This window comes from Lycium ferocissimum, chromosome 8 (genome assembly GCF_029784015.1).
Source record: "Lycium ferocissimum isolate CSIRO_LF1 chromosome 8, AGI_CSIRO_Lferr_CH_V1, whole genome shotgun sequence".
NCBI lineage: Eukaryota > Viridiplantae > Streptophyta > Magnoliopsida > Solanales > Solanaceae > Lycium > Lycium ferocissimum.
In genome coordinates, this window is record NC_081349.1 from 77,704 (window position 1) to 105,043 (window position 27,340).

Consider the following 27,340-nt stretch of genomic DNA (forward strand, 5'->3'; position numbering starts at 1 on the left):
TTCTGTCGATGCCATTCTTCTGCTGAAATCAAAGGTTAGTATAAGGAATTTCATTTCCTATGACTTTGCTCTATCGGACGATCTTAGATATGAAAGAAAGATAACATCCTAAATGTCCTGCAGCTTCCTGCTTATAGATGTGGTGCACAACGCACCGCTAAACAAGACTCTACTAGACACGGTCTGTAGACACTCCGAGGATGAACTGCTCTGATACCACTTTTGTCACGACCCAACCCCGTAGGCCGTGACTAGTGCCCGAGCTGGACACTAACATGTATACCTGTTAACTATAATCAGACCACAACTAGCATGATAAGAAACTTATATATAAAAGGGCAGATGTCGTCTCAAACTGTTGCATATGTATATATACCAAAACCATCTGTCTCCTGTGGAGTCACAGCTATCAACAGATAACATCGTACATAAGCCGGCAAAGCTATCACAACATGTGGGCACACCCCAACTAAACATGAACGCAAGCCGACAAGGCTGCCACTACGTACAACATACCAAAATATGTATATACGCAAGCCGGGTATATATTTTGCCACTACGAATGGAACGTCCCAAAACATATATCATACGTTGGGAATCGAACGACAACTATATACAAACCCACACATATGTCTACGGACCTCTAAGAGTATTAACGGTAACATATGACGGGACGGGGCCCCGCCGTACCCCCCGAGTAAACATATATATATATATATATATATATATATATATATAAAGTCTAGGCTCGAAAAACGGAGCACTCCAAGACAAATCATGTGAGTGGAAGTCCTAGCGGAAGCATCATCAAATCGAGCATCAGCACTGGGGCATGAAATGAAGCCCCCGAAGAAAGGGGTCGTACGGAATATATCGAGCATGTAAAGCATGAAATACAGTAAACAGGATCATACTGAAATAAGGAGTATAGAAAACTAGTACAATAACCAGAAAACCACAAGGCTTGCCTTTGAAACATAAATCATGCATGTCAAGGTCATATCCCATTTCATTATGGGACTTAGAAACATAATTAGATAATCATCTTGTATATATGCATATATAACGTGTTCCGGCCCTCTAGTGAGGGACTCGGTGAATAATGCAGTGAAACTGTGCACGATAACGTGTCCTGGCCCGGGACTCAGTGAAAGAAGTAATAACAACAAGCACGAGCAGAATAGTGAGAAACCATATGCATATAAATCATCTTTTAAGACTCAATAGATAAATAGACCAATCAACGCTCGAGTATCGGGATAATAGTCATACTTAGTATTCTTTGAATATCGTTACGAACTATGTCAAATAACGTCTCGGGGATCATAGACATGTATCAAGTCAATCCGAGGCAACTTATAAAAGTTATGGTCATTAGACAATATAGAGTTTTTCAGGAATAGAAACTTTCATGAATCGTTTACTATCCGATCATATAGAAAGCTCGAGGGCAATAACTCGACTATTTTGAGAATTCTAATATCAAGAAGTAAATAAGAATCATAAAACATGTCTTTAACTTATGAATAGAATTACCTCAAAGCTCGTATCGATCATACTTACATCTAGGACATGCCAAAAGAAAGAAATGATAGGCTTTACATACATTAAGCGTTTACTCGCAACGCAACTCGTATACGCTGCCCAATAGTATCTCAACCTATATTAAGACATCAAGAATTACGATTAACTTACGAAGAGGTTCAAACGCATCCTAATGATAGTAACTCCTTTCTAAACAACTTGACGACATTTCCTTTATATTCAAATCAACTACGTATAATCAAGCCAACATCAATGGTCATGCGTTCAAGTGCTAAACCGAGACCATTTAAACAAGACTCGACAACGCCTCAGACAACCCACACAACATCTCAAACAGCCAAACAAATACACCATACCACCCGAAATTCCAATTCAACAAGAACAACAACAACACATTCTTTTCTTTCAATTTCATGAACTACACCAACAACCACATGTTGACAACATCATTTACATAACTATAACAAACTATATTAACATCATATTAACCCCTAAAACAGCCCACAATAATTACAACTTCAATCTAGAACCATTAAACCTTCATTTTCACCATACAATCCATAATAACAATAATCAAATACCAAGTAAAATTAATTCATCATTTTCCCTTAAATCAGCTCCTACACGGCTTGGACAGCCTTCCAACATCAACATACATGATTTTTATACACATCTACCCATTACCACACGTCCAAATCATTCACAACACATTCAAGAGAAGATTGAATCTTACCTTATAGACTTGGTTTCTCAACTTGTGCCTTGAATTTATTCTTGTTTTTGTTGCTCTAAGCTCAGCTCCATGTTATTATACACTTCCTACTGAGTTGAATTACTTGGAAAAATATTTTTTTTGGATCAAGGTTGAAGGGTCATTCTCTTTAATATGTACCATGGTCGAGAGTATCTCTCTCTATCTCTTAGGGTTCTTGGTTTGGAGAAGATGAAATGAGTTCTATATTGGATGTATGATTAATCATCTATGTATATATATGAAGTCCAAGGGCTGTACATGTGTCCCACCCAAAACGTGGGCCAATTATACTTGGCCACGTCACGGGTGGGGCCCACACGGCCACTATGGCCAATTGATGATGTGATTAAGTATTAATACCACTTTAATAATCTAATCTTGGTTAATTAATACCTAATCTCCAATAATATTTCCATACCAAATAAAATTTGTAAGCAACTTGTGATTAAAACAAAATCGGAGATTAAAAATCTCTACCCCGTATCCCAAAATAGTCTTGTTCTTAACTTGTCGCGATTAGCTTTAGAGTATCTCAATGTTTAAAAATATGGGATATAACAGACAAAGCAAAAATGCGTGCTACGGTCTTGCTACGGTCTTGCTACGATCATCGATCGCCACAATCTTCTTTGCAGTGACCCGACCCGAATTTGACCCACTATTTAAGGACCAAATCTGATCCAACACCTCATTTTTCAGCCAAGAATCCTCCAAATATTTCCTACATCTTCTAGAAAATTCTCCCAACTTCTATCCGCTATATCTTAACGCGAATTAAGTATAATATCCAGATTTAAGGTTGGACAACGTGTAGTTGCGATTCTACTATCTTATTGGGCGGAACTTGGCTTGGATTCAAGGTGATAACCGAAGATATTGCAATTCTAGTGAGTGAAAGGTATGAATTTTTCCTTATTAGTGTTGATTTAAGCTTATCTACGGATGAAAAGTTACTAAATGAGCATATAAGGAATTTATGGGTCAAAAAATTGGATAAAACATCGTGTGGGATGTTTATGGAATATTTTGGTGTTGATAATATTGTTGTTGATGTTGGTATTGTTGTTGTTGTTGTTGGTTACTGAGTTGAGATTTTGGGCTAGGCATATAAATAGAGGAGATGCTGCCGAAATTTCGGTAGACTCTAGAAAGGTTTATTTGGAGGCTTAGGATAAGTATATAACAACCGGCCTAATAATAGTATAAATGGTTTTATATGTAGATTTCAAGACAAGAGGTAGGTTGGAAAGTCGAGAAGCGAGCTTCCAGGTATGTTAAGGTTAAACCTTTCTTTCAGAGGCATGACTCCTATGTTTTGATTCCATACATGACATCCATAATGTTTTTACTCCTAGAAATGCCAGAAGTCTATAGTTTTTGAAAAATCTTACGATGACTCCAATCCTAGAGATTTTCAAGCCTAAGGTTCTAGATGATTTCATGACGTGACTGAGTGAGCTATATAACTTATGGCCTCAGCTTATCTCTGAGCGAGCTATATGACATATGGCCTCAGCTTATGTCTGAGCGAGCTATATAACTTATGGACTCAGCTTATGTCTGAGCGAGCTATATGACATATGGCCTCAGCTTATGCCTGAGCGAGCTATATAACATATGGCCTCAGTTTATGTTATGGATCATTCAAAGTGAGACGTGATAATGGTGATTATTATTGTAGTGATGAAGATCCTTATTATCCAAACGAACCCAACAAATAAACAAATTCCAAAGACTCTATTCTTAGACAGTGTAGGGATATTCGTATCCTTGACTTCTTAAGTCCTGAAGGGGGCACCCATAAGTTGTGCGATTTCATAATGTTGTCTAATTCCCGAAGGGGACATTCATAAGGTTTTCTCTCTCCTATGCATTTTACATTTGATTTTTGAGTCTCGAAGGAGACAAATGAAAAGGGGAAGAAGTTTCCATTTTTAAGAAAAGGGGAAGAAGTTCCCATTTTTAAGAAAAGGGAAGAAGTTCCCGTTTTGAGATAAAAGTTGCTCCGGCGGAGTCTTTTGATGGTTTTCAAAGATTTTCATGCATTTTATATTTACATACATGCACGACATCATTCATGGGGAAGGGAAAAGGGCTAAGGCGTTATATACGCAAACCACCAGATCAGCTGGTATACGATGATTATTAAGCCGGAAGCGGCTGCCCGAAGGGGCCATTATACTATTATGCCCGAAGAGGCTGCGAGCAGGGTAAAGGCATGCATTATATATATATATATATATATACATGTACATCCTCATGTTGCATCAAAAGTTCATATGCACATACATGTTTATCAGAGTTGGTTACAGGTACAGATTGAGTCCGTTACTCTTTTATCATCAGAGTCGAGATATATTGTTTCAATTCTGCCTTACATACTCGGTACATCGTTCGTACTGACGTCCCTTTGCCTGGGGGCGCTGTGTTTCATGCCACGCAGGTGTACACAGACGAGTAGAAAACATTTGGCTATCGGATGTTCCCAGGCTATCAGCTGTATTGATGAGCTCCATCTCAGTTCGGAGTATTGCCGAGTCAAAGTACTTATGTTATGGTATTTTGTATATGTTAGAGACTTTGCAGATAGTGTCCTGTGGTATGTTTGTCGAGATGTCGACAGAGTGATGTCAGTTGTGTCTTTTGGGTACTTTAAAAGAGTATGTATTTTAGATGATTTATTTTTGGAAAAGCTTTATGTTCTTAAAAGTTTTTGAAATGACAGGTTTTGATAGAGCGAATGTCTGAGGGTTCGCTCGACTCTGATGAGAGTCGGGTGCCCGTCATGCCCTCTCAGGATTGGGGTGTGACACATTCTGAGCTAACTCTTCAGGATTGTAACACCTCCCCGAGCAGGTCATGCCTTTAACCATGGATGCTTGTACAGTGATTGGCTCTTTGGGTGTGAGAGCAATTTGTTATACTGCCAGTGCTACCATGGGTGCTGGAATTAAGGTTCTGAACCTCTTTGTAGCTTTGTGAGGGAAGCCACTATTTGTTTCCAGGGATTCAACTTCTTTGGGGACCACTGCTCTGCAGGCTTCCCAGTCTTCATTCCTCTTAATCATGTGGACTCCGTTGTTCCCATGGTTAGGCAACGGGTTTGTGTTCACATTGGGAGCTGCGGTTTCAAAGATTTCCCTTTTGTCAATCCGATCCTAGATTTTGTGCTTTAGATTTATGCAATCTTCTATACAGTGCCCATTTCCTCTTGAATGATAGGCACAAGTCTGATCACCCCTGTAAAACCTGTTCCTCGGCTGCGCTGGCTTTGGGGGGGCCTTTTGGATCAAGCCTGAACGCCAATAGCCTTTTGAAGAGTCGAGCCCTAGGCTCGAGGAGTGTTGTGAATTCTCTTACCGGCCTCTTATCGAAAGCAGGACGTGGAGCATTGTATGCTGGGGGTACTGGTTGGTTTTGGTAATTTTGAGGTGGCTTATATACTTGTGGTAGGTTGTTTCGTAGTAGGCTGTAATTTTGTTGAGGTGGTGTTTGGTAAGTGGGAGCGGACATATGAAAATTAGGCAGAGCCGTGTAAGCTGGTACAGTGGCGGTGAAGCTTGGTTATGCGTAATACACAGCTGTTGGATAATTTATGAGGGGTGTAGTTATGTGGGAGGATTGTGGTTCTTTTGGACTTGGATTTGGAATGTGGGATATGCTTGCCACGTCCTCTTTCTTCTTGCAGAAGATTCCTGCAGTAGCTTGTCCAGATGCCAGTTAAAGACACTAACGATTTTCTCAAATTTGAGACCATCATCTATGGCCTCTCCCGTTTTGACCAATTCAGTAAACAAGTTCCCAGCCATGGATAACATTTTATCATAGAAATCAGGCTCCTGGGATCTATTAAACACGGGGACTAGCTCTCCCTCACACATTAGTGGCTGCACACCGGCTTCCTCAGCCCTCCATCTGCTGGCAAACTCCCTATAGTTATTTGTTGATTTCTGCTTGACCTTTTCAAGGTAATAGCAGTCTGGTACCGTTTCGACATTAAAGCAAAATCTCTCCAAGAAGGATTCTGCCATGTCCTCCCAAGTGTACCATTGGCGTATATCTTGAGTTGCGAAACACTCAGCGGCTTCTCCGGTCAATCTACGCCTAAATAGTCACATGATTAGAGGTTCGTTTTTGTTCACTCCGACCAATTGGTCACAGTAGGATCGGAGGTGTGCCTTGGGATTCCCTGTCCCGTTGAACATCTCAAATTTTGGGATTTTAAACCCTTCTGGCAAGTCCAAATCTGGATGCATGCACAGGTCATCGTATCTTAGACCTGTGGCCTTCTTGGCGGACCTGTTGGATTTCTCCAGTAATTCCTCCATCTTTTTCTCCATATCTTTTTTGGGCTTATCCTGCTTGGCACTCCAGGCCTTTTCCATTTCTTCATAATGATCTACTACTTGATGTCCTAGGCAAAATTCATTCGGGATGTTGGGAGTGAAGAATGATACTTGGTGGGTGGTATGGTTGAGCAGGGCAGTGGTGGTTTGTCCAGTTGGTCAAGCTGGAGCGTGTACTTGGCTTCCCAGATTAATGAAAACGGACTGAGGAACCTGGTAAGAAGGAACTGAGTGAGTGGTTCCTGGGATTTGAGTGTATTTTATTGGTGGAGGAGTGCGGTAGGAAGGACTGTCATGGTTTGGGTTGGTGGAGATTAGTGGAGGCGGAATGGTTCCTAGTGGGTATATAGGAAAGTGATCAGGCATTGGGGAGCTCAATGAAGGGAACAGAGGAGGAGGCCATCTTTCCTCTATCAAGGCATCCTTGTCCATATTTGTTTCCTCATTCCTAGCCACCTTTTCTTGGAGGGTCATAATGGCAGTCAGTAATGTTGCAATCACATCTTCTTGAAATGATACTTCTTGTGGGTCTCGGGCATCTCCGTCACGGAGAGCAAGCTCATTTTTGTTATCGGGTGTACCAGTCATCGTCACTTCGCCGTTATCTGTGAGGGATGCTAACGCGACTTTGGATCTTGTGAAGTATGCCAGCAATCAGTACTATGCTAATCAGCCTCATTCTATAAGACAAGAATAACTCAATGTCACGCCCCAAACCCAACCCTGGTCATAACAGGCATCCGATCCTATGAACAACACCGGAAGCATCTTATTGTAATCAACGAACACCTAATTTTTTCTGTTAACAACTATCTTAACAAATATTAAACAAGTCTTTAAAATTGAATGAAAGCATAACCATTCTTAGAGATAATTCAGCGGAAGTCAAATCAAATACTCAGTTAATAAACGTGGTGAAATGCCTGAACGAGTCATACGAGACTACAACATACTACCCATAATCTGATAACTATCTATAGAGGTTCTAAGATAATGAATAAATGTCTAACTCATCAGGACGTAGCCCGAAAACTAAAATACGAAAAGTAAAGATAGAATGCTGCCCCACAAAAAAATCATGTGGGCTCACCGAATGGTCTCGAAAGTAGTAAGTTCTCCAAAGTCGTAGGCATATCACAAACCTGCTCTTCTACGTTACCTGACACACCATCAGAAACAACAATGGTATGCCTGAGTACTGGGTACTGTCACGACCCAACCCCGTATGTCGTGACTAGTGCCCGAGCTGGGCACCCATACGCGCTCATTAACCAGATTCGGCATACAACCGACTCATACATTTATAAAATTCAAACGTGGCTCCAAACTGACGCATATAAACCAATATACTGCACATAAGCCGGCAAGGCTATCATAATATACATAACATATCAAAGCATACATACACACAGCCGATAAGGCTGCCACGGTGGATGGGCCGCCCAAACACAACTTGCTCGACGCCTCCGAACAAAACTGTACATAACCCACATCTATGTCTACAGACCTCTGTCTACGAGAACAACGGAATCGGATGACGGGACGGGGCCCCGTCGTGCCTCGAATAAACATGATCATATACATCGGGAGAGTATATACCCAAAATATTGGCTCCGAGAACAAAGGGAGCACTATGAACGACGGAGAATGGAAATCCTACGCGGTGGATCACCAAAATGCACTGCGGGCATGAAACGCGACCCAGAAGAAAGGGGGTCGATGCGGAATGTGTACTGAGTATGCAAACCAGACAAAAAAAATACAGTAATCAAATCTGAGTCATAATCGAAACGGAAGTACAGAAAGTAGGTACATATCCAAAAATGCCAAAATGTTTATTTATTATATTATTTTTGTTTCTCAAGAAAAACAAATTGTGCATAGGACTCAGTGTCACACCACATACCGCGGTCAAAATCCTACGGCAATATCTCATCACATAACACACCGCGGCCAAATACCCAGCGGTAATATCCTGAGAACATACCGCGGCCAAATACCCGGCGGCAATATCCTGAGAACATACCGCGGCCAAATACCCGGCGGCAATATCACATAACATACCGCGGACCAAATACCCGGCGGTAATATCACATCTGCATACAAATCAATATTACAAACCCAACAGAATAACCAAAGCGAACTATTATTTCCAAACCAAGACAATAACCAAATCAAATTTCCTCCGAATATCACTCGGGAACATATCAGACCGAACTTCAGAATCTATAGTCACGTATCGGAATCATAGGTATACGAACTATTATTTCAGACTCAACAGACAACTATATAATCATACTTGGGGGTCAGAAAGGTAGTCATATTAAGTTCTTTTCAAAGAGCCATCAAGATCATACAGAAGAAGATCGCGGGACCCACGGACGAGCGTCAACCCAGTCCGGGCCCGCCTACGAAATTCATAGTCATCACGTGTTATCGGACCATTATTACAAACTCGAAAGATACGTAACCTGATCGTACTTGAAATCGAAATAATAGTCATATCATATCCTTTCAAAAATCGTCAAAGTACATAAGGAAAGTCGCGGGGCCCACGGAGGGTGTCGACTCAAGTCGGGCCCGCCCATGAAAATCATAGTCCTTATACGTCATAGAATCATATACGAGCATATCAAAGCCATCGGTTACGTCGTGAAAGTTACGGGCGTTCGTAGTTTTCGAATCGTTTAGGAACGAAACTCTTTTAAGAAAGAAAACCCAACTTTTATGCAACTTTTGAAAATCAAACATACAAAGACATATAAACCATAACTTGTCCACATAAGGATGCCAACATCAAAAGCAAATACGACACATCAACGTACTCGGATTTTTGAGAATAGAATTACCCCGAAGCTCATAACGTATCATAACTTAGCCATATCTAAGACATGCCAAAAGAATGAAGGTAAACTTTACATACCTCAACGCTATCAAAGTTACTTCAAACTCAAGCTAAAGCCAACCTACGCCTCGGGCTCTCCAAGGTCTACAAACAAGTCATACTATGCCAAACATTAGCTAAAGACTTTTTGGGCATTTAATTCCAATTTAGCCCTTAATTCTACAGAAATTTGTGCAGCATTTCCCCCGTAAATAGACCAACCCCGAGAATTTAACTCGGCCAAATCAACAACAACAACATCAACAACTAACCTAGCAACATCAATAACAAATCCGAAAGGCAATATAGCATTAATAACTCTCTTTTATGTCATTCGACGACATTCAATACTTTCAATTCAACGGCTTACATTCAAGCCAACATTAACGCTTATATATTCAAATACTAACCCGAACCCGTACCAACAATATTCAAAGACATTATAAGCAATTCATACAATATTTCCAACAATTCAACAAATGCTCCAATTTACCCGAAAACAGTCCCAAACCTGAGAACAACATCCATAACACATTTCTAGCTTCCGAATCATGATTTGTACCAACAATTCACATTCTAGCAACATCATTCTCATAAACATAAAATTCACATTAAATGCACATAATTCTCCAATTCAGCCCATAGACATCCCAATATCAATCTTGAGACATTAAACTCTTATCGTCAACATAAAATTCACGACGACTACAATCAAAATTCCAAATAGAGTTTATTCATTCTTTGCTACACTTCACAAGCCATACTCGGCCAACACTACATATGCCAACTTCATGATTTTCATTCATCTCATCATATCACAACACTCAAAACATGCTAACTAGGCTTTAATTCATTGCTTCGACACAACACAACACACACACACTTAAAGGTCAATAGCGACCAGTAATATCTGGTCCCTAAAAGTGTGATTCTCGTCCCCTAAAGGTCAATAGAGACCAGTAATATCTGGTCGCCAGCCGTCGCTATAGGCTTCGCCGCTAAAGGTCAATAGCGACGAGATTGAGAAACTGGTCCTTAAAGCGTTTTTTGCCACTGGTAATATTCTGGTCCCTAAAAGTGCTTTAGGGACCTTAAACCTGGTCCCTACCAATCGCTTTTCTGGTCTCTAAGCATAAATCAAAGGGCCGCTACAATATTTTAGCTACCAGTTTTACTGGTCCTAAAATCTTCTTAAAATCTGGTCTTCAACGAGTCTTTTTCAGTCATTTATATGTGAATTATAAAGATATAAATATAGAAAACCACATGCACATAAACAAAAAGATCAATAAAAATCATACTTTATTATACAAATACGCATATGCATGCATATCATAATTGATAATTAATCACCAAAAATGTAATATCTCACTATTAAACGTATAACCATGATGCATCAGTCATGGTAACATTTGCACAAGCTCCTAGCAAAATGTATTTTTTTCCTGACAACCCTAGCAAAATGGTAATGAATTCGTCGAGAGGTATGAAGTCTTCAAAACTTGCATCTAGACTTGTAAGCTCAACTCTTGAAACCCTGTTAAAAAAAAGTAGATTTTGTTAAGTAATTGAAAAATAACAACAACAAGAGGAACACCTGAATCTTGCATATATAGTTGTTATTGCAAAATCTCCGCAAGGTTATCAATATTATAAAAAATCTATTATTACATAACAACTTGAATTTGAAAGCTCAACACAATATTTTTCTCCCATCCCAAAGCATATGTAATTGCATACAATGAAAGTGCTTAAACATTAGCATCATACAACCTTTTATCAGCCATAAAAACATAAATTTGCTCTTGGAAGAAATGTTTTTAAATGTATCATCAGACAATAGACACTATGTAAAGGCAAACACCTCATAAACATTTACCAACTTAAAGACAAAATTTGTAACTGCAACTTGATAGCTTAGAGGATATGTCCAAGTTCAGAACTATCACAAAACACTCAAAACTTTCGAACTGTGTCCTAAAAATGAAGAGATCTCAAAGCTACAAGCATAAATATCATATGTATGAGTATGATCCTAATCAATATTTTTTAAATAACATTATACCAAGATAAGTACTTTTTAGTCAAATAATACTAAAGTAACACTGATCAAAATGCAGTGCATCGAAAAAGAACTAACATGGTAATAAGCATATCGTTTAAAAAACATGCTCAGCGATGTGGATTATTCATCAATCTGTAGCTGGAAAGTTTCTATCAAAAATCTTCAAAGACGGGAGCATTTTATCAAACTACTAAGACACACAACTTTGCACTTTAAAGAAATAAAGTATTTCAATTCAATTATATCCTGTTAATTTTACTGTTGTAATAGAGTAACAGAAGGTTAAACAAATAATCAAACAGAAAAGAACCTCAGCAGAAAAAACTCTAAATTTACATTTGTCGTATCAACTAATTGAAGTTGAAACAGAATAAGTAAAACAAACCTAATTAAGACTAGTCAACTGCTTTATGTTCATGGGAATTGAAATGAAGTGCTTCACAAAAGAATGAGAGCCGAACTCCAAAGGAGGACATGGGAACCTGACATACGAACGAAGACAAAAAACCTGAAAATGCATGAAGCAGAAGTGTTGTAATAAGGGATGTATCCTACTCCAAAATAAATCCTCAAATTTATTTAATATAGAAACTTAAAACTACAGAAAAATAATTGAAATCGACTCAAAAGAAGAGTCATCGATATTATTTTTAAGATTATTTACCAAAGGCTTCCATCTCCTTGTCAATCGAGCTTCCAATTGGGGTGCAAAGCCCAAAAAGATTTTACATCAGCAAAGAGGGAAGAAATAGGCTATTTATCATTTGTGCATGTTAAAGTCCTCAAATCAGATCTATGATGGCCACATATGTCAACATTAGTTAAACATTTCATCACGAGACAAATAGGAGCTAAAGTCCAAGAAGTGCCAATTAAATTGACTTGTTAATCTTTTCTAGCTAAACCTATCCATATTCTATCTATACATTATTCGCCTAATACTCATACAGTATATCGTTTTCTTGTGATAAAGAATGTTGTTTTAATGAGAATAAATTGCGTTATACTGATGTTTAAGAAATGGTGAAGTAGCTTATTTTGCAAACTCAAAGGCAAAACACTATTAAGTGAGGAAATCAAAAAAAAAAAAAAATTGTTGAACATAAGTTTTGTACAGATTTTGGCATAAGTGCATAACTCTCTTTTCTTTCTTCCTTTCCTAAGCAGGTGGAGTCTAGGCATTAATTAGTACCTACATGCATTTTAATAGCTAATGACTAAGCAATTTTAATAAATAACTTCCACAACAGTGCATTTTTATGCTCTATTTTATGAGGAAAAAAATTTATATCTAGGTAAAGAGTAGATGAAATAGTATAAAGCATGTTCACTGTAGTTTTAACACATTCAGAATATGAACACATTCAGAATATGAACACATTCTAACAAAGTTCTTCAGATTTAGTGAACTTGTAGAGAGAAAACTGGTTCTTGCACTATTCTCATTGTCTTTGTATTATTTGATTTACGCGCGATTAGGTTGTACATTTTCGTGCATCAGTACAATAGAAGGAAGGAAGGGTATAAGTACTTACCGATTAATTATATCTATTCAAGATCCTTGACTTTGAGGATTTCCGTTACTATAGAAATCATTATTTCACTTTGATCTGGTCTAAGTGCTCGATCTTTCTGTAATGAAACTCAATTAAATTTTGATTTTATATCTATATGCTGCATCCTATACGCATATATCCATAGACGCTTCAGAAAAGAAAGTTACAAACAAGAGCATATGGAGGCAAAACAAAACCCAAAGGATTTGATTATATCTACTACCACATCTCATCTTCCACAAGTGTCGCATACATAATTACAAGTACTCATTGTATAATCAACTTGTGAAAAGAATTTTTGTGTACTTAAAACCACCTGTTAAGAAGAATCATCTTAATACCCCATTGTACATGCTTAAGATCCACTTGCTGTGAAAAACAATCTGCTATACTTAAGCAGTATTATCACTGCTACAAAATATATGTTCAATAGTTTTCTTACAAGGTTTAAGCCAACAAGAGCATCTGGAGGCAAAACGAAAGGCAAAGGACTTGATCTCATCATCTGTAGGAAGCTTTCTCTGTAACAACATGCACTTAAAAAAGGCCTTATATAGAAGGTGTTTCATCTTAGTCATTCTAACAAGAGATCGATTTTGACACTAATTAATAAGGTTTTGTGCATTCAGGCATATAAATTTTTCGTTAGAGCAATCCCAACCTCCTAGCCATCTTTTGACACCAAATGAATTTTAATCCATTTACCTATACTGCAACAGATCTGGAAATGTAGTGAGTCAAGTACAGCCTCAAGATTACTCATCTATATTTTCAAAGAATGTATTTCCCTTTCCTAATACAATAGGTCAAATTTGGTTGCAGGATCTTTTTTTGTTGTTCTATCTAACTCTGGATTAATAAAAACTCAAACTTATTTTACTATAATAACTATTTTGATCAGCTTTAGTATTTTTTATCAGTTTTGAGGATGGTCTCTCACAATCCGAAGAACAAAATTGCTCGCACTTGCATTCAAAAGGACATATCAGGGGAGAAAAAAATACTTTGAATGCAACTAAATCTAATCCCAGCCACCATTTCTTTTCTTTATCAGTTACCCACATTTCTTCACAAACAAAACAACTAAAAGGAATGTCAGTAGACCTCCAAGAAAATTGAATTGAATTCGCATAAGAACCTTAAAACGCCCTAAAAATTGAAGCTTTTGATCAAAGGAGCAAGCAAGAACAAGGAATTACAATCCAGATTAAATGACTTCCACAAAGATCTAGAGACCTTCCAAGATAATTAAATTCACCAGAAATGGCTGATACCCAGAATCAGAAACACGCAAGAATTCACTAACCTAGATCTTTTATTTCAGATCACAAAACACCCATCTAACTCAAATTCTCCAAACACCATAAACTACAGTCACATTAGATCTCTTTATCAAATAAAAAGCATCATCACTTATAAAACAAATAGAAAAAGAACATATGAATACATCTTAAAAGGGAACTTATGAATTGGATAAGAAGACAGGAGCATACCTGATACAGGGGGCTTGAATTTTTCATCCTCCTTACGCTCCAAGCCTCAACTTTAAACCTAACCCTAGCCACCATCCTCAACTCAAGCCCAATACTCCACTTTAAGCTCTTACACCAAAACAATCATTATTCAGTAGAATTGGTACAAAATATTATCACTTTATACACTCAATATTCACTAAAATAAGAAATTTCTTGTCTTACACCAAAAAAAAGAAGAATTGGTACAAAATATTATCACTTTATACACTCAGTATTCACTAAAATAAGAAATTTCTTGTCGCAACTCGTAATGGCAACTCTTATCATTGTCGGTTTGTGAGTCTTCACCCATTCCAAATAGATGTTGTCATGAGTCTTCCGCTTTCAGAGAGAAATTTGGAAGAGTCAATTGTTAGAAATTTTACATGCTTTGGAGAGAAATTTGACATGCAGAGGTTAGGGTTTATTTTGGGGAAAAAACGAGAGACAGAGAGAAGGGAGCATTGGGGTATTAATTAATTAAGACAAGTAGAATATTTTATAGGGCTTATTAGGACGAGATATTTATCTTTTCAGCGATTAGATTTGGGCCCTTCGTTAATTTAGATACTAGTTAGGATCAGAAAAAAAACTTGTCCCCATAAGTATACATTTGCAAGACCAAGTGTACGGACTCCAATCCATTCAAGCTGTGAGGATGACCAAAGGATATCAAGACCCCATGGAGAGGCACGAAAGCCCCATAAGAAGGCCTATGAAGTATGGAAAGTAGCTTGGAGGGGAATGAAAGAGAAAGTTACAAGAAAGAAGGCCAACATTCAAAGCACAGAGTTGCAAAGGGACATAAATGCAAATGTGGCTAGACGTGCAAAGAAAGGCCATAGATGCAAAAGGGTCACAATTGCAAGCTTGAGGATTGGATGATGGCTATTTGTGCAAGAGGAGCCTTTTTTTGGATTTCAAGCCAACATCCAACTAGCCAAACAAGGCTCTTGCCTCATTAATGGCATTCTTGTAATACCTAGCCTAGCTCTTAAGTCTCTTAGTATAAATACTAGACTTAGGTTATTTTCATCTTTAGATTATGTTGGATGAAGAAACTTTTATGAGATATTGTAATTGGTAGCTTTAGATTAATATAGATTGTTTGGTTGGTTAACCAAGTGTTACTTCCTAGTTGTGAAGTGAATTGCTTATTTTCATCGAATTCAATGTTGCTCATTTGTGGATTCATTTGAGTCGTTTGTTGATTCGAATTGCTTAGGTTTTAGGGTTTGTAAATCCGATTGGAAGGGTTAGGATTTGGTATACCCTTTCTTGTCCATAGATTTCTTGCTCTTGGGTCAAGTATCTATCCATCTACCCTCTTCCATTTCTATTCTTCATCCCCTTTTTATTTTGATTTTCTTGTTCTTTGTTTTTCTAGAGTTTCCCTAGGTTGAATCTTATCAAAACAACAACAAAGTACTTTGTATTTAAGTCCCCAATTTTGATCCAATTAGCTTTGGAGTTTTGCTTGAGGACACTCTCTTTAATCATTGACCATCTTTTTAAGTTTTACAAGACTTTTTTCTCCTTGTGCAATAAAGTTTCAGTGCATTGCCATTTGAGTGCTTTTTGTACATCTTGCAATTCCACTCTAGCTTGTTCAATATGCATAGTAATTCCTTTGAAATGATCATTATTCAGCTTCTGTAGAGCAAGTTTAAAGGCCTTCAGTTTTTCCCAGATATCCTCCATTTTCCCCCATCTAAATTTTCGATCCCATACATACTTGACTAGTCCTAAGAATTGGTCATATGTATTCCATATGTTGAAGAATCTGAAGGGTGTTTGAGTGGGTTGTTAACCTATCTGTAGTCTCAAAAGCATAAGGGCATGATCGAAGATATATGGAAGATCATATTCTATTGACACTTTCCCTCACTGCATCATCCAGTCCCCATTTCTAAAGATTCTATCAATCCTACTATAAATCCTGTCAGCTTCATTTTGTTTATTGATCCATGTGAAATATTCACCCCTCCGGTTGAGTTTATTAAGCACTAAGTTTGTGATACAGTCAGAAAAATCTTGTGTTTTAGTTAAGGTGATAGTGTTACCTCCTTCCATATCCATGATGTGCAACACTGCTTTAAAATCACACCTATGATCCATGGACCATTGACACCCGTAGCATAATCAGCTAGGCTTTCCCATAATGCTTTCCTATGATCAGCTGTTTTATACCCATAGATTATTATCATTTGGCAGTCGACTTGGTTGGTTGTTCCAATGACCTTACAATGTATAAACTGAGCACCTTGTTTGATGATAGTGATGTTGTACCATGCAGGGTCCCAAATCACCAGACCCTTCCATTACTTGCTTTTGTATAGTTGCTTAATGTGTCCCAATCAGGTGCAACATTAGATATGTTTGGCTATGTACTCCTTGACTCTTGTTTCAATTATGCCAGCTATTGTGATTTTTTTATTCCTCAGGTACTGCTTAAGTTCCTTCTACTTGTACCTCTTATTCACATCCCTAACATTCTAAATTAACCAATTCACTGATAACTAGGTCCACCCCTATCAAGAGGTAAGTTCAGGACACTATTACTCAATGGGGAACCCTGTTTGTCACTCTCCATTTGGGGGGGAGGGGGAGGGGACACCAACGGGAAAGTTCTGGGGCGGCGAGCCTGGCCACAATTGTGACATTTCGTGCTTTGTTTTGAACCACAACCCCTCTGCTATTGATGATAACACTAGTAGTATCCTGTTGTTGGGACAAGAAATGTGGTTTGTTACTTGGGCCAGCTAGCTCATTGTTTGGAAGATCACTAGTTGCTTGCGGCATTGCTTGGACTGGAGCCAAGCCTGGTTCAATGACACTTTTAGATTTCCATTCCTGAGGGACTCTAGTGCTCAGTCTTCTTCTATTTGGTACACCTACAAGGGGTGCTTGAGGTTGGCATTTGTGACCAATAGTCAAGCACTTGTCATAATACTCAGGTTTTTAGTCATATGTAATCACTTGCTGGAACTTTTTGCCCTTGGGATCAATCACAGGAATTTCACTAGGAAGTTATTTAGTAACATTAACCTCCACAAGCATCCTAGCATATGAACTCTAGTTTGATTGGTAGTGCATTCATCCGCAAACAAGGATTTCCCTATAGCACTAGGTATTCTACTTAAAGATTTTGTTCCCCAACAAGAATAGCCAATCTAGGAAATTTGATCCATAAAGGGATTTCTGTGGGAATTTGCTGTGAGAAATCAAAATCTGGGATCAATGGTGCAAAATTATGGGTTTGTTGTTGATGGTTAAGGGGCCAGAATAGAAAATTTCATTTCTATCATCAGTGGTTTTGAATTTGATAAGATAATAGCCCTCTTCATGATAGTGTAGATAAGGTGTAACAACATTTGCCCAATTCAAATTTATGTATCTTTTCATGTGCATCAGAGTCTCTGAGAGTTTCTTTAATGACTTAAGCAATTAGTTCTCTACTCCATTTTTCCACCTTCTCCTAGAGCTCTTCTTGCTCTAACTGCACCACCGTCTGTCCATTTACTATCTTTGGAGGGATGTATTCCAGCGCCATACCATTCGCCGCAAGTCTATTCTTCCACAAGGTCTATGGGTGCGAGGTTCGCTATGCCGTGTCAGGTGGAGGCTCAATAGCCTGTTATGGATTAATATTGGCAACCCTAGTATTAGGATCTGCACTCACCTCATTACGTTGTTGCTTTAGTGGTTGTATTGCACAAACCACCGGAGAACCACTTATCTGATCACTATCGATTAGGCTAGGAGGCATCAATAGTAGCCGTTTGGATACACCATTGTTCGTCGAGGTAGAGCTCCCCACCACTGCAGTGGTAAGAGTAGTGTTGAGCCCCACCGCTGTAGTTGGAGTATTTTGCTCCAATAGAATCTTAATGGTGGTGGTTCCTTTTTCTCCAAAATGCTCCGGTATTTTTGGTTTTCCTCTACTATTGCTTCCTTCGTTAATCCAGTCTTTCGGAGGGCGACCTTGCCTACATTTTTTTCCAGTATGTTTGCCTCCTTTCCCTATGTTTACCACCAGCGGCGCAGGTTTACTAACCGTTACAAGCTATGCATCCACCAAACAGTATATGAGGGACCTGGTTATGTACCAGTTCTGTTACGCAATGCAGTAAGTAAAGAAGACACGATTTTACCGTGAAAAACTCCTTGCTCAAGGGATTAAAAATCACGACTTACCCCAGTAGGATTTTAACTCCACTACATAAGCAACTTCAGGTTACAATTCTATCGTAAGCTAGGAGTTAACTCCCATAATCCCTCACCCTTATGATAACGCTTATGCAACCTAGGAACTAACCCCCGTAGTCCCTCCTCATTTGCAATGCTCCGATTGCAAGCACCGCACTTTTGACTAACTCTAGTCATGGACCACTAATACACCTAGACTAACTCTAGCCTAGTGTACCACTTAATACATTCAAAGGTAAATTGCCTAACAACTACTAAGAATTTAAATTACCTACAAAAGCTTCTTATAAGAAAAGAATAATTTTACAAGTTAAAGCACATAAATAAAGCTTAATGCAAACTAAGAGAGTAAAGCATCTTCAGTGTTGGAACAAATCCTTCAGTTTAAGATTAGCTTTTTTGAACACTTGGAGTGTCTTGTGATGGCTGCACCTTTTGAGTGATTTTTAGGTTTTTCAAGTGATGCCCAATATTTTGTACCATCACATAGCAGCACAGAACTAGACAACAAAGGAAAGGAAGGAAAAATTTAAGGAGCTGGTTACTGGGAATGATTTATATAGTTAAAATTCCTATCAATTCTATCAAAAATTTCACCCTAATCCTGAAGCATTTGGTTTCGGAGTTCTTCCACTCTTGCTTTCAGCTGATCCTTCAGGGGAGCATTCTCAGTGTTTAGTTATTCAATTTCTTAATTTACTGCTTTTAAGGCTTCGGTCAGGACAGAGATGGTGGAACCCATTCCTTCGGCGACACATTCGCAATCTTCTAGATTAGCCATAAAGAGTGTGTTCTCTGTTGTTCCTAAAGTTTCTTTTCCAGTTCTTGCATTTTAGTTCCCCAAGACTTTGTCGTGATTAAGCCATGGGAAGACTGTGTTCATCTTTCCTAATACGCACTACTTTGATCATTTGTCAGATCATGATGGCTGCTAGATTGATCGGTTCCAAAACCGATAGAGCTTCCATGAGAACCAAATGTCTTTGGAGTGCGTTAGCACTTCCTCTAGTTCTTGGTATGAGCACTTTGTCCATAAATTCAATGACTAGTTGATAGACAGGGTGGATCTCTCTTTTGAAGAGTTTTTCTGTACAAGTTGATGATCCGTTTTTAATAATCACATTTTTTAAGGAGGTAGAAACTCTTCCAATCACTTCCCTTACCCCTACAGCTGGTACTCCTAGAATTTTTGCCAGCATTGATTCATTTAAAATAAAATCTATCACATTTACTATTAGAGCCAATGTTCTATTATCAAGGTGACATAAGTTTGCATACAGTTCATCCACTTCAGTTTTGTACACGCAAGGAGCCGATGGAGTAAAAAGATGAGTACAATTTTGAAATTCTAGCATTTCCATCAATTCTTTCATACCTACTCCTCCCCCAGGCTTGTATTAATCATCATTCCAAAAAGAACTTTTTGTTTCCAAAGGGATGAGTTTGATATTGATAGGTATGAATTTTCAAGACTATCAATGGAGTAGTGTGGTTGACAGAGTAGACTGTAGCAGAATGGATAGTAGACGTGGACTTCCACCAGTTCTCGTTGTTGGCCGACTCCAAGAGAAACAGAGTCGATGGTATTGTGGTCTGAGGAGGTTGGATCATATGAGGATGATGACACAGAACTATTTTGCTTTGGTTAGATGTCGCATGTCACACTAGACGCATTTAGCATCGGGAAAGAGAGCGGAGGCGATGTGAACAAAGAAGGCATTATGTAAGAGAGAGAGATTGACGGTGAACACACGTGAGATCCTGTAGTTGCTATTAAGCTATTAGGGATGACTGTTAAGAGTGGATATAAGAGAAAGGGTATTAGTTTAGAATTAAAGCGTCGATTCGAGATTTGTGTTTGTTTTTTACTTTTGAGGTGGGAGACGTTTGACAGACTTATTACTTTAACTAGTTAAAAGACATATGAAAGTATTGAGAGAACTACGTACCTGAGTCACTGGGAGGCTGGGTCTTTGGACAATCTTGATCATACAGAGCAGCAATTCTGAAAACTTAAACCTGTTCATGCACTGTATTGTACTTCTCATGTGTGCATACGCCTTTTTCTGTCACATCCTCCTTTTGAGACCATGCAGAGCAGCAATTCTGAAAACTTAAACTTGTTCATGCACTACTGTACTTCTCATGTATGCATACGCCTTTTTCTGTCACGACCACCTTTTGACCCAGCATGTTTACACTCTATTTTTTCCTCTTTCTTATCTTCCTTCTTGCTTCCCTAGGAGTGATTGGATTTTGAGTTGCAGCTTCTGGTATTGAGATGTGTCCTTTCTATTAAATGACAATGACACATCCTGTTGAAGGCTTTGAGGAGAGACTTCTCAAGTTAATTCGGAGGATTAATTTACTATTTCCTTTCTTCTCTCTCTTCTCAACCTACACAAGATGTCAGTGTTTGGATTTAGGAACCCAAACCAGCTTGGGTCCTTTATAATTATAGAAGGGATGGATCAGGTTCCTTTTCACCCAAAAAGTGCATCACATTCCCCTTTCTCCTTCGAGGTCCTCTTTCGGAGAGGCAGTTTATTTTGTACCCAAACTTACTCTCCTTGTGATAAACTCTCTATTCCTCTTAACCGATTTGATTCTTGCTTCATAAGACTCCTTGTAGTGACTTGCTCGTCCCCAATATGTGCATAAGCAATTTTCAGGGGTGGAGACATTCTTGCTGTGTTGATTGTAGAGGGTCTTCTCTTTCACAAAACCACTTCTTTCTTTATCATTTCCCTTACTTTTTTACATGGAAGTGATCACATCAGAAGACCACGTCCACTTGAGAGCTCTGTCAAGATCAAACATAATTCTATTCAAGTCTTCCTTTAATAGTTTGCTTCTCTCAATCTCAAGAGACTCGCTTTGCCTTTTGAGTTCATCTTTGAGTTCCAAGTGAGCTTCCCCATCGCTTCGCCCTTTCCTTTAAGATGCGCATTTGCATCCCTTTCAATTCCCTTTCTAGCATGATATTCAGCTGATTAGTCTCTTCAACTTGTTCCCTTATCTCTCCAATTGACACCAACATATCTCTCCAATTGACACCTACATCTTGTCTCTTTCGAGTTCAGAATCACAATTTTATGAACGAGTGCACCTTTCTCAACGATAAGGGCATGATATGCATCAATTGGCATGCCTAACAGCGACCTGAGTTTATTCTGAGAGTAAGCTTTCAGGTTCTTCTTTACCTCAAAAAGATTTACCTATACGTCTTCATTGCTCTCATCACCATTATCTGAATCTGATTTTTCCATGAGTGGAAAAATTGACTCATACTTAGAGGCTTCATTTTATATGGTTACCATTGATGTGTTCATTTTTTCATCATCTTCTTCAGACTCACTGGAAGAATCCCTCTACACAACAAGTTCTTGTTTTATCACAAAGATTGGTAGCTTCCTTTTCTTCTCGAACTTTCTACGAGGCAATTAGTTCCTTCTGCGCTCGTCATACTGCATTCCGTTTGTTTAGAGGGCACTCTTTAGCAAAGTGGCCAGGGTCTCCACACCTATGGCAAGAATATTCATTTCTTTTGAGATTCTTGCTGAAGCTTCCCATCCTCTGGATTCCACCAATTTTTCGAATCAATTTATGGAATCTCCATGTGAGATATTGCAACTCTGATTCGTCGTCACTTGAATCTTCCCTAGCCGCTTTGAGAGCTAGACTCTTTTCCCTTTTGATTTCATTCTTTTCTTCCTTCTGCATAGACATCTTCATCGCATATGTCTTAAGGTTTCTGATGAGCTCATCGACAGTCAATGTGCTGAGATCTTTGGCCGGAGATGACATTTACCTTGTTGTCTCAGAATCGTGTAACACATCAACAACTTTCTTACCAAGCCATGGTGGTGATGACTTCTCCGCAGAATGAAGCTCATTTATAGTAGAGGTGAATCTAGTGTGCATATCATGAATATATTATCTCTATTTCATTTTGAACATTTCATACTCTGTGGTGAGCATGTCAATCTTGGAGTTCTTCACCTGTGTTGTTTCTTCATGGGCAGTTTGAAGAGCTTCCCAGATCTCTTTAGCAATGGTATTTATGAGGTCCTATTCCACACACAAGGATCTTCTTGCTTTATAACTTTTCTCCACTGCTTTCCTGTCAGCATCATTGCATTCTTTCCTTATTTTGGCAGTGGTCTTTATACCATATTCACCTATGTGTACTGGAATATAGGGACCATCACAGAGGATATCCCACAGTTCTAAGTCTTCAGCAATGATTAAGTCGTGCATTCTAGTCTTCTACCACCCATAGTATTTTCTGTTAAATCTGGGTGGCCTAGCGAAGGATTGAACTTCTTCCGTGTTGGGTGAAGCAGCCATTTTATAGATTCTTTCTAGGTGTTAACCTTTTAGAAAGCACCTGTTCTGATACCACTCATTTGCAAGCTGTGTCCACCAAATGTAAGTATATGAGGGATCTGGTTGTGTACCAATTCCCTTATGCAATACAGTAAGTAAAGAAGGCACGATTTTACCGTGGAAAACTCCTTCCTGAAGAGATTAAAAATCACAGCCTACCCCAGTAGGATTTCAACTCTACTACATAAGCAACTTCAGGTTACAACTCTATCGTAAGCTAGGAATTAACTCCCATAAACCCTCACCCTTACAATAACGCTTATGCAACCTAAGAACTAACCCCCATAGTCCTTGCTCACTTGTAATGCTCCGATTGCAAGCACCTCCACTTGACTAACTCTAGCCAAGGACCACTAATACACTTAGACTAACTCTAGCCTAGTGTACCACTTAATAGATTGAAAGGTAAGCTATCTAACAACTACTAAGAATTTGAAATACCTACAACAGCTTCTTATAAGAGAAGAGTAGGTTTACAAGTTAAAGCACATAAACAAATCTTAATGCAAACTAAGAGAGTAAAGCATCTTCAGTGTTGGAATAGATCCTGTCACACCCCTTTTTTCGCGCCAGAAGGACACGAGTTTTATTTATTAAAGGGTTTTTCCAATTGAAGTGATGATTTTGAAAAGGGATTATTTATTTACAGAGTCGCCACTTGGAATTGAGTTTTGGTGTTCCAATTCACCTTATGAATGCCTAATCAAAAGGAAATGACTCTTTTTATTGGTCTGCAAAAATAAAAGACCGGGTAAGGAATTCTGTTGACCGGGGAGAAGGTATTAGGCATTCCCCGAGTCCCGTGGTAAAACAAGGGGACAACTCGAGTCGGGAAGGGACAGTTTACCGGAAGCAGTGCTTTCCAACCTCACTCTTTGTCCTTCCCATCCAAAAGCATGTGTGACTATAAAATCCGTCCCAGGAGCGTAAACATATCTCCGGTATCTCAGAGAAAGGCTCGAGAGCGTAATCGCATCTCCGAGTGCATAGTGTGTGAAGTGTCTGCCAGAAGACTTAAATGGGTGTGCGGAAGAAAACAGTTTATAACAGTTCAATCAATATCGAAGTGATAAATAAGCGGGCCAAGAGCACATTAGGCCAACATGATATCCAAAAATTAAATAAAGCTAAATAACTGTCAACATATCAAAGCTCGAATTCTGGCTATTCCCCAACAGAGTCGCCAGAGACGCCACACCCATTTTTTCTCGCCAGAAGGACACGAGTTTTATTTATTAAAGGGTTTTTCCAATTGAAGTGACGATTTTGAAAAGGGATTATTTATTTACAGAGTCGCCACTTGAAATTGAGTTTTGGTGTTTCAAGTCACCTTATGAATTCCTAATAAAAAGGAAATGACTCTTTTTATTGGTCTGCAAAAATAAAAGACCGGGTAAGAAATTCTGTTGACCGGAGAGAAGGTATTAGGCATTCTCCGAGTCTCATGGTTCTAACACAGTCGCTTTATCAACTAATATTGAGCTTAACTAAATTTTTAGATAAAGTTTATGCATATGAGCCTTGAAATACCTATGGTCCACCTTTTATTCGCTTTTGATAATTATTTTATCTTATTAATGTATGGCGTATGGCAGCGCTTTCCGCTTCATCGCAAATTTCGATTTTGTGGCTCTCGCGCCTTTTGAGGCATTTATGGACGTCCCAATTCCCGTGCCTAAATAAGCATCTAGCGTGCTTAAAGTCTATCCATCCCAATTAATTCGGCTTCGAATATGGTAAGTAAATTTTATTTGAAATGATTCGTTAGTAGCAGCGCTTTCCGACTTCATCATCAATTATCACTTAAATTAATTAATTAATAACTTCTAAATTCTTTTGATTTGGGTCGTAACCCAACAAACTCTCTTTCGAGTATTTCTCTTAACAATGAGTCTTGAAGTTATTCGCAACTCATCTTGCTCCCAAATGTTTTTATCACTCCTTTCTTTTAATTTTAGAATGGGATTTGAAATAAATCCGCACCCCATATCGCTCGCTCACAATTAATAATTAACTAGGCCTTCGTATTAGCCTAGGCCCGAAATTTAAGGTAATATCCCCGTAGAGTCCAATTTAAAAACAATCGTAAGTTAGTCCAATGCTTATTTTAAGCCAATTTTCAATTTCATTGACAACACGTGGCAGATTCTAATTCAACTGAAACTTCACGGCGTATTAAGAACTAAATCATGGCTAAAATGAACTCAAGCAATGACTACACACTAATGAAAAGACATCATATTAAGATCAAAATCACCTAAACATATAAGCATGCAGTTGGTTAAAAATTGTTACTATCCACGTTGTTACAACATTAAATGCTCATCAGCAACAAGAAATGAACAAATCACTTTAAGAAATAATGATAACATTATGCCAAACAAGGAATCCATGCTTAGCACTTAGCAGTCAACTTCATCATGCTACCCAAGCTAAACGTGATAATCATATTCACTATTTAAAATAAAAGTAATCTGGTCAAACTTCAATTGATTGCATAACTTAGCATGGAACTTCATGTATTATTCAAGAACAAGGTAAAGATTGGACCTTTATGCCAAAATATGAAATCCGCAATTTTTCCCTTCTTAGTTCTTAAGTTGCGGACAGAGAGCTTGAAACAGAGGCGCCGGAGCCACGAACCGAAAACTCGACCTTTGTTCATGGATTTAGGTGTGAAAAGAAAACTATTTTTCTACTGTAGTATGCCAAAATTCTCATGGCATTTTCATGTATTCAAGGCAATGAAGAATGAGCCGGTCGTTATGTTTTTGGAATGAAGCAAAGCAGATTAGTGTATGTGGTCTCCTCTAGGAAATTTATATGAAATATTGCTAATCCCCTGACAGTTACGGCTGTTCTCTTTGATGTGTGTCTCTATATTTAGCTTTTTGTAGGTGTCTAGTTTAGGGTTTTGAGTGTGTTATTCCTTTTTTTTTCTTTTTTTAAAATGCCCATATGAATAAAAATATGTTGAAGGATGAAAGGAATATTCCCCTCCCAAAGTGGATTGTACTTTTTTTTTTGGGTGGATAGGGTGGAATTTTGCCAAGTGGCGGGCTATCATTGGTTCCATTTTTTATTTTCTTTTTCATTAAAAGGATATATACAATACTAAAATAAATATATTAATCAACTACTTTTAAACCAAAACTAAGCAAAGATTAAATAACTAGACTAAGGAAAAATCCAAAAGATATAATTAACTTTTAAAAAAAAAAAAAAAAAAAAAAAAAACTAGACTAAAAGAAAACCTATTTTTTGTAATTTTTCTTTCTTTTAAACAAAAAACTTGTACTCTAAAATAGTGAATATTTTTGTTCTCTTTTTTTTCGTAAATAAACCTACTAAATAAAATAGATAAAATCGACAAATCAAAATTAAAATTAAAAGAAATATTTAGACACTAGAAGGTGAAACACCCGGGGGAGGGTCAAAAATCATATGTGTAACATCCCGTAAATCCGAGTTAGGTGTGAATGTGTGAAAACTAGTATTAAATTGATATTTTAGCCATATGAATCCATTGGGGATGAATTCAGGTGATAAACAGTCGTTTTGAAGTCAAACCAAAAAGTGAAGTTCTTAAGGCCTTCTAAATTCGTCTAAATCTGAGACAGTCTGCACTTATGTCCATTTTTAGGGTATTTACATTGGTAATTTGACAAAAATTATAAAATGAAAGTTGTAGGCCTCTGAAATACCTTTCCAACCATATAAAGTGGGGCTCAAACGGAGCTACGTACAGGGAGTTATAATCGTTTTACTTGATCGAGTCAAATGTCAATTGTCTTAAAATGTGTTGGGCGCGCGTTTGCTATGACCCGCATTTAAAAACACATCTGCAGACCAAAAAACGATATGATCAAGTGCTGAACCCATGACTCGGACTCAACATGGATAAGGTTATTTTTCTGGTTCCGGATTTTCTTTAAGTCCTACTTCGTTGTGTTATTTCCCACTTCGTTTTAAACCTATTTTTCTGAAGAAAAGAGCCCTAGAAAAAGTCTCTCTAACCCTAAGGTGAGTCTATACTCAATCTCCATCAATCACACACCAAATTTCATCCCTTCTTGAT

General features: G+C 38.2%; 1 protein-coding gene and 1 long non-coding RNA gene across 2 annotated transcripts; both read right to left on the bottom strand.

Annotated features, from left to right (window-relative positions):
- Positions 1 to 10,796: 10,796 nt before the first annotated feature.
- Positions 10,797 to 14,858, bottom strand: LOC132067111 (uncharacterized). The gene is made up of 3 exons (XR_009417018.1): positions 14,644 to 14,858; positions 11,980 to 12,102; positions 10,797 to 11,066 (listed from the first exon to the last, which is right to left on the bottom strand). It is a non-coding gene; the product is annotated as an uncharacterized LOC132067111 (long non-coding RNA).
- A 7,017-nt stretch (positions 14,859 to 21,875) lies between these two features.
- LOC132067089 (uncharacterized) lies at positions 21,876 to 22,680 on the bottom strand. The gene is made up of 3 exons (XM_059460223.1): positions 22,342 to 22,680; positions 22,191 to 22,244; positions 21,876 to 22,091 (listed from the first exon to the last, which is right to left on the bottom strand). Exons 1-3 carry the CDS (start codon positions 22,678 to 22,680, stop codon positions 21,876 to 21,878), a joined length of 609 nt encoding a protein of 202 aa, XP_059316206.1.
- Positions 22,681 to 27,340: the final 4,660 nt, after the last annotated feature.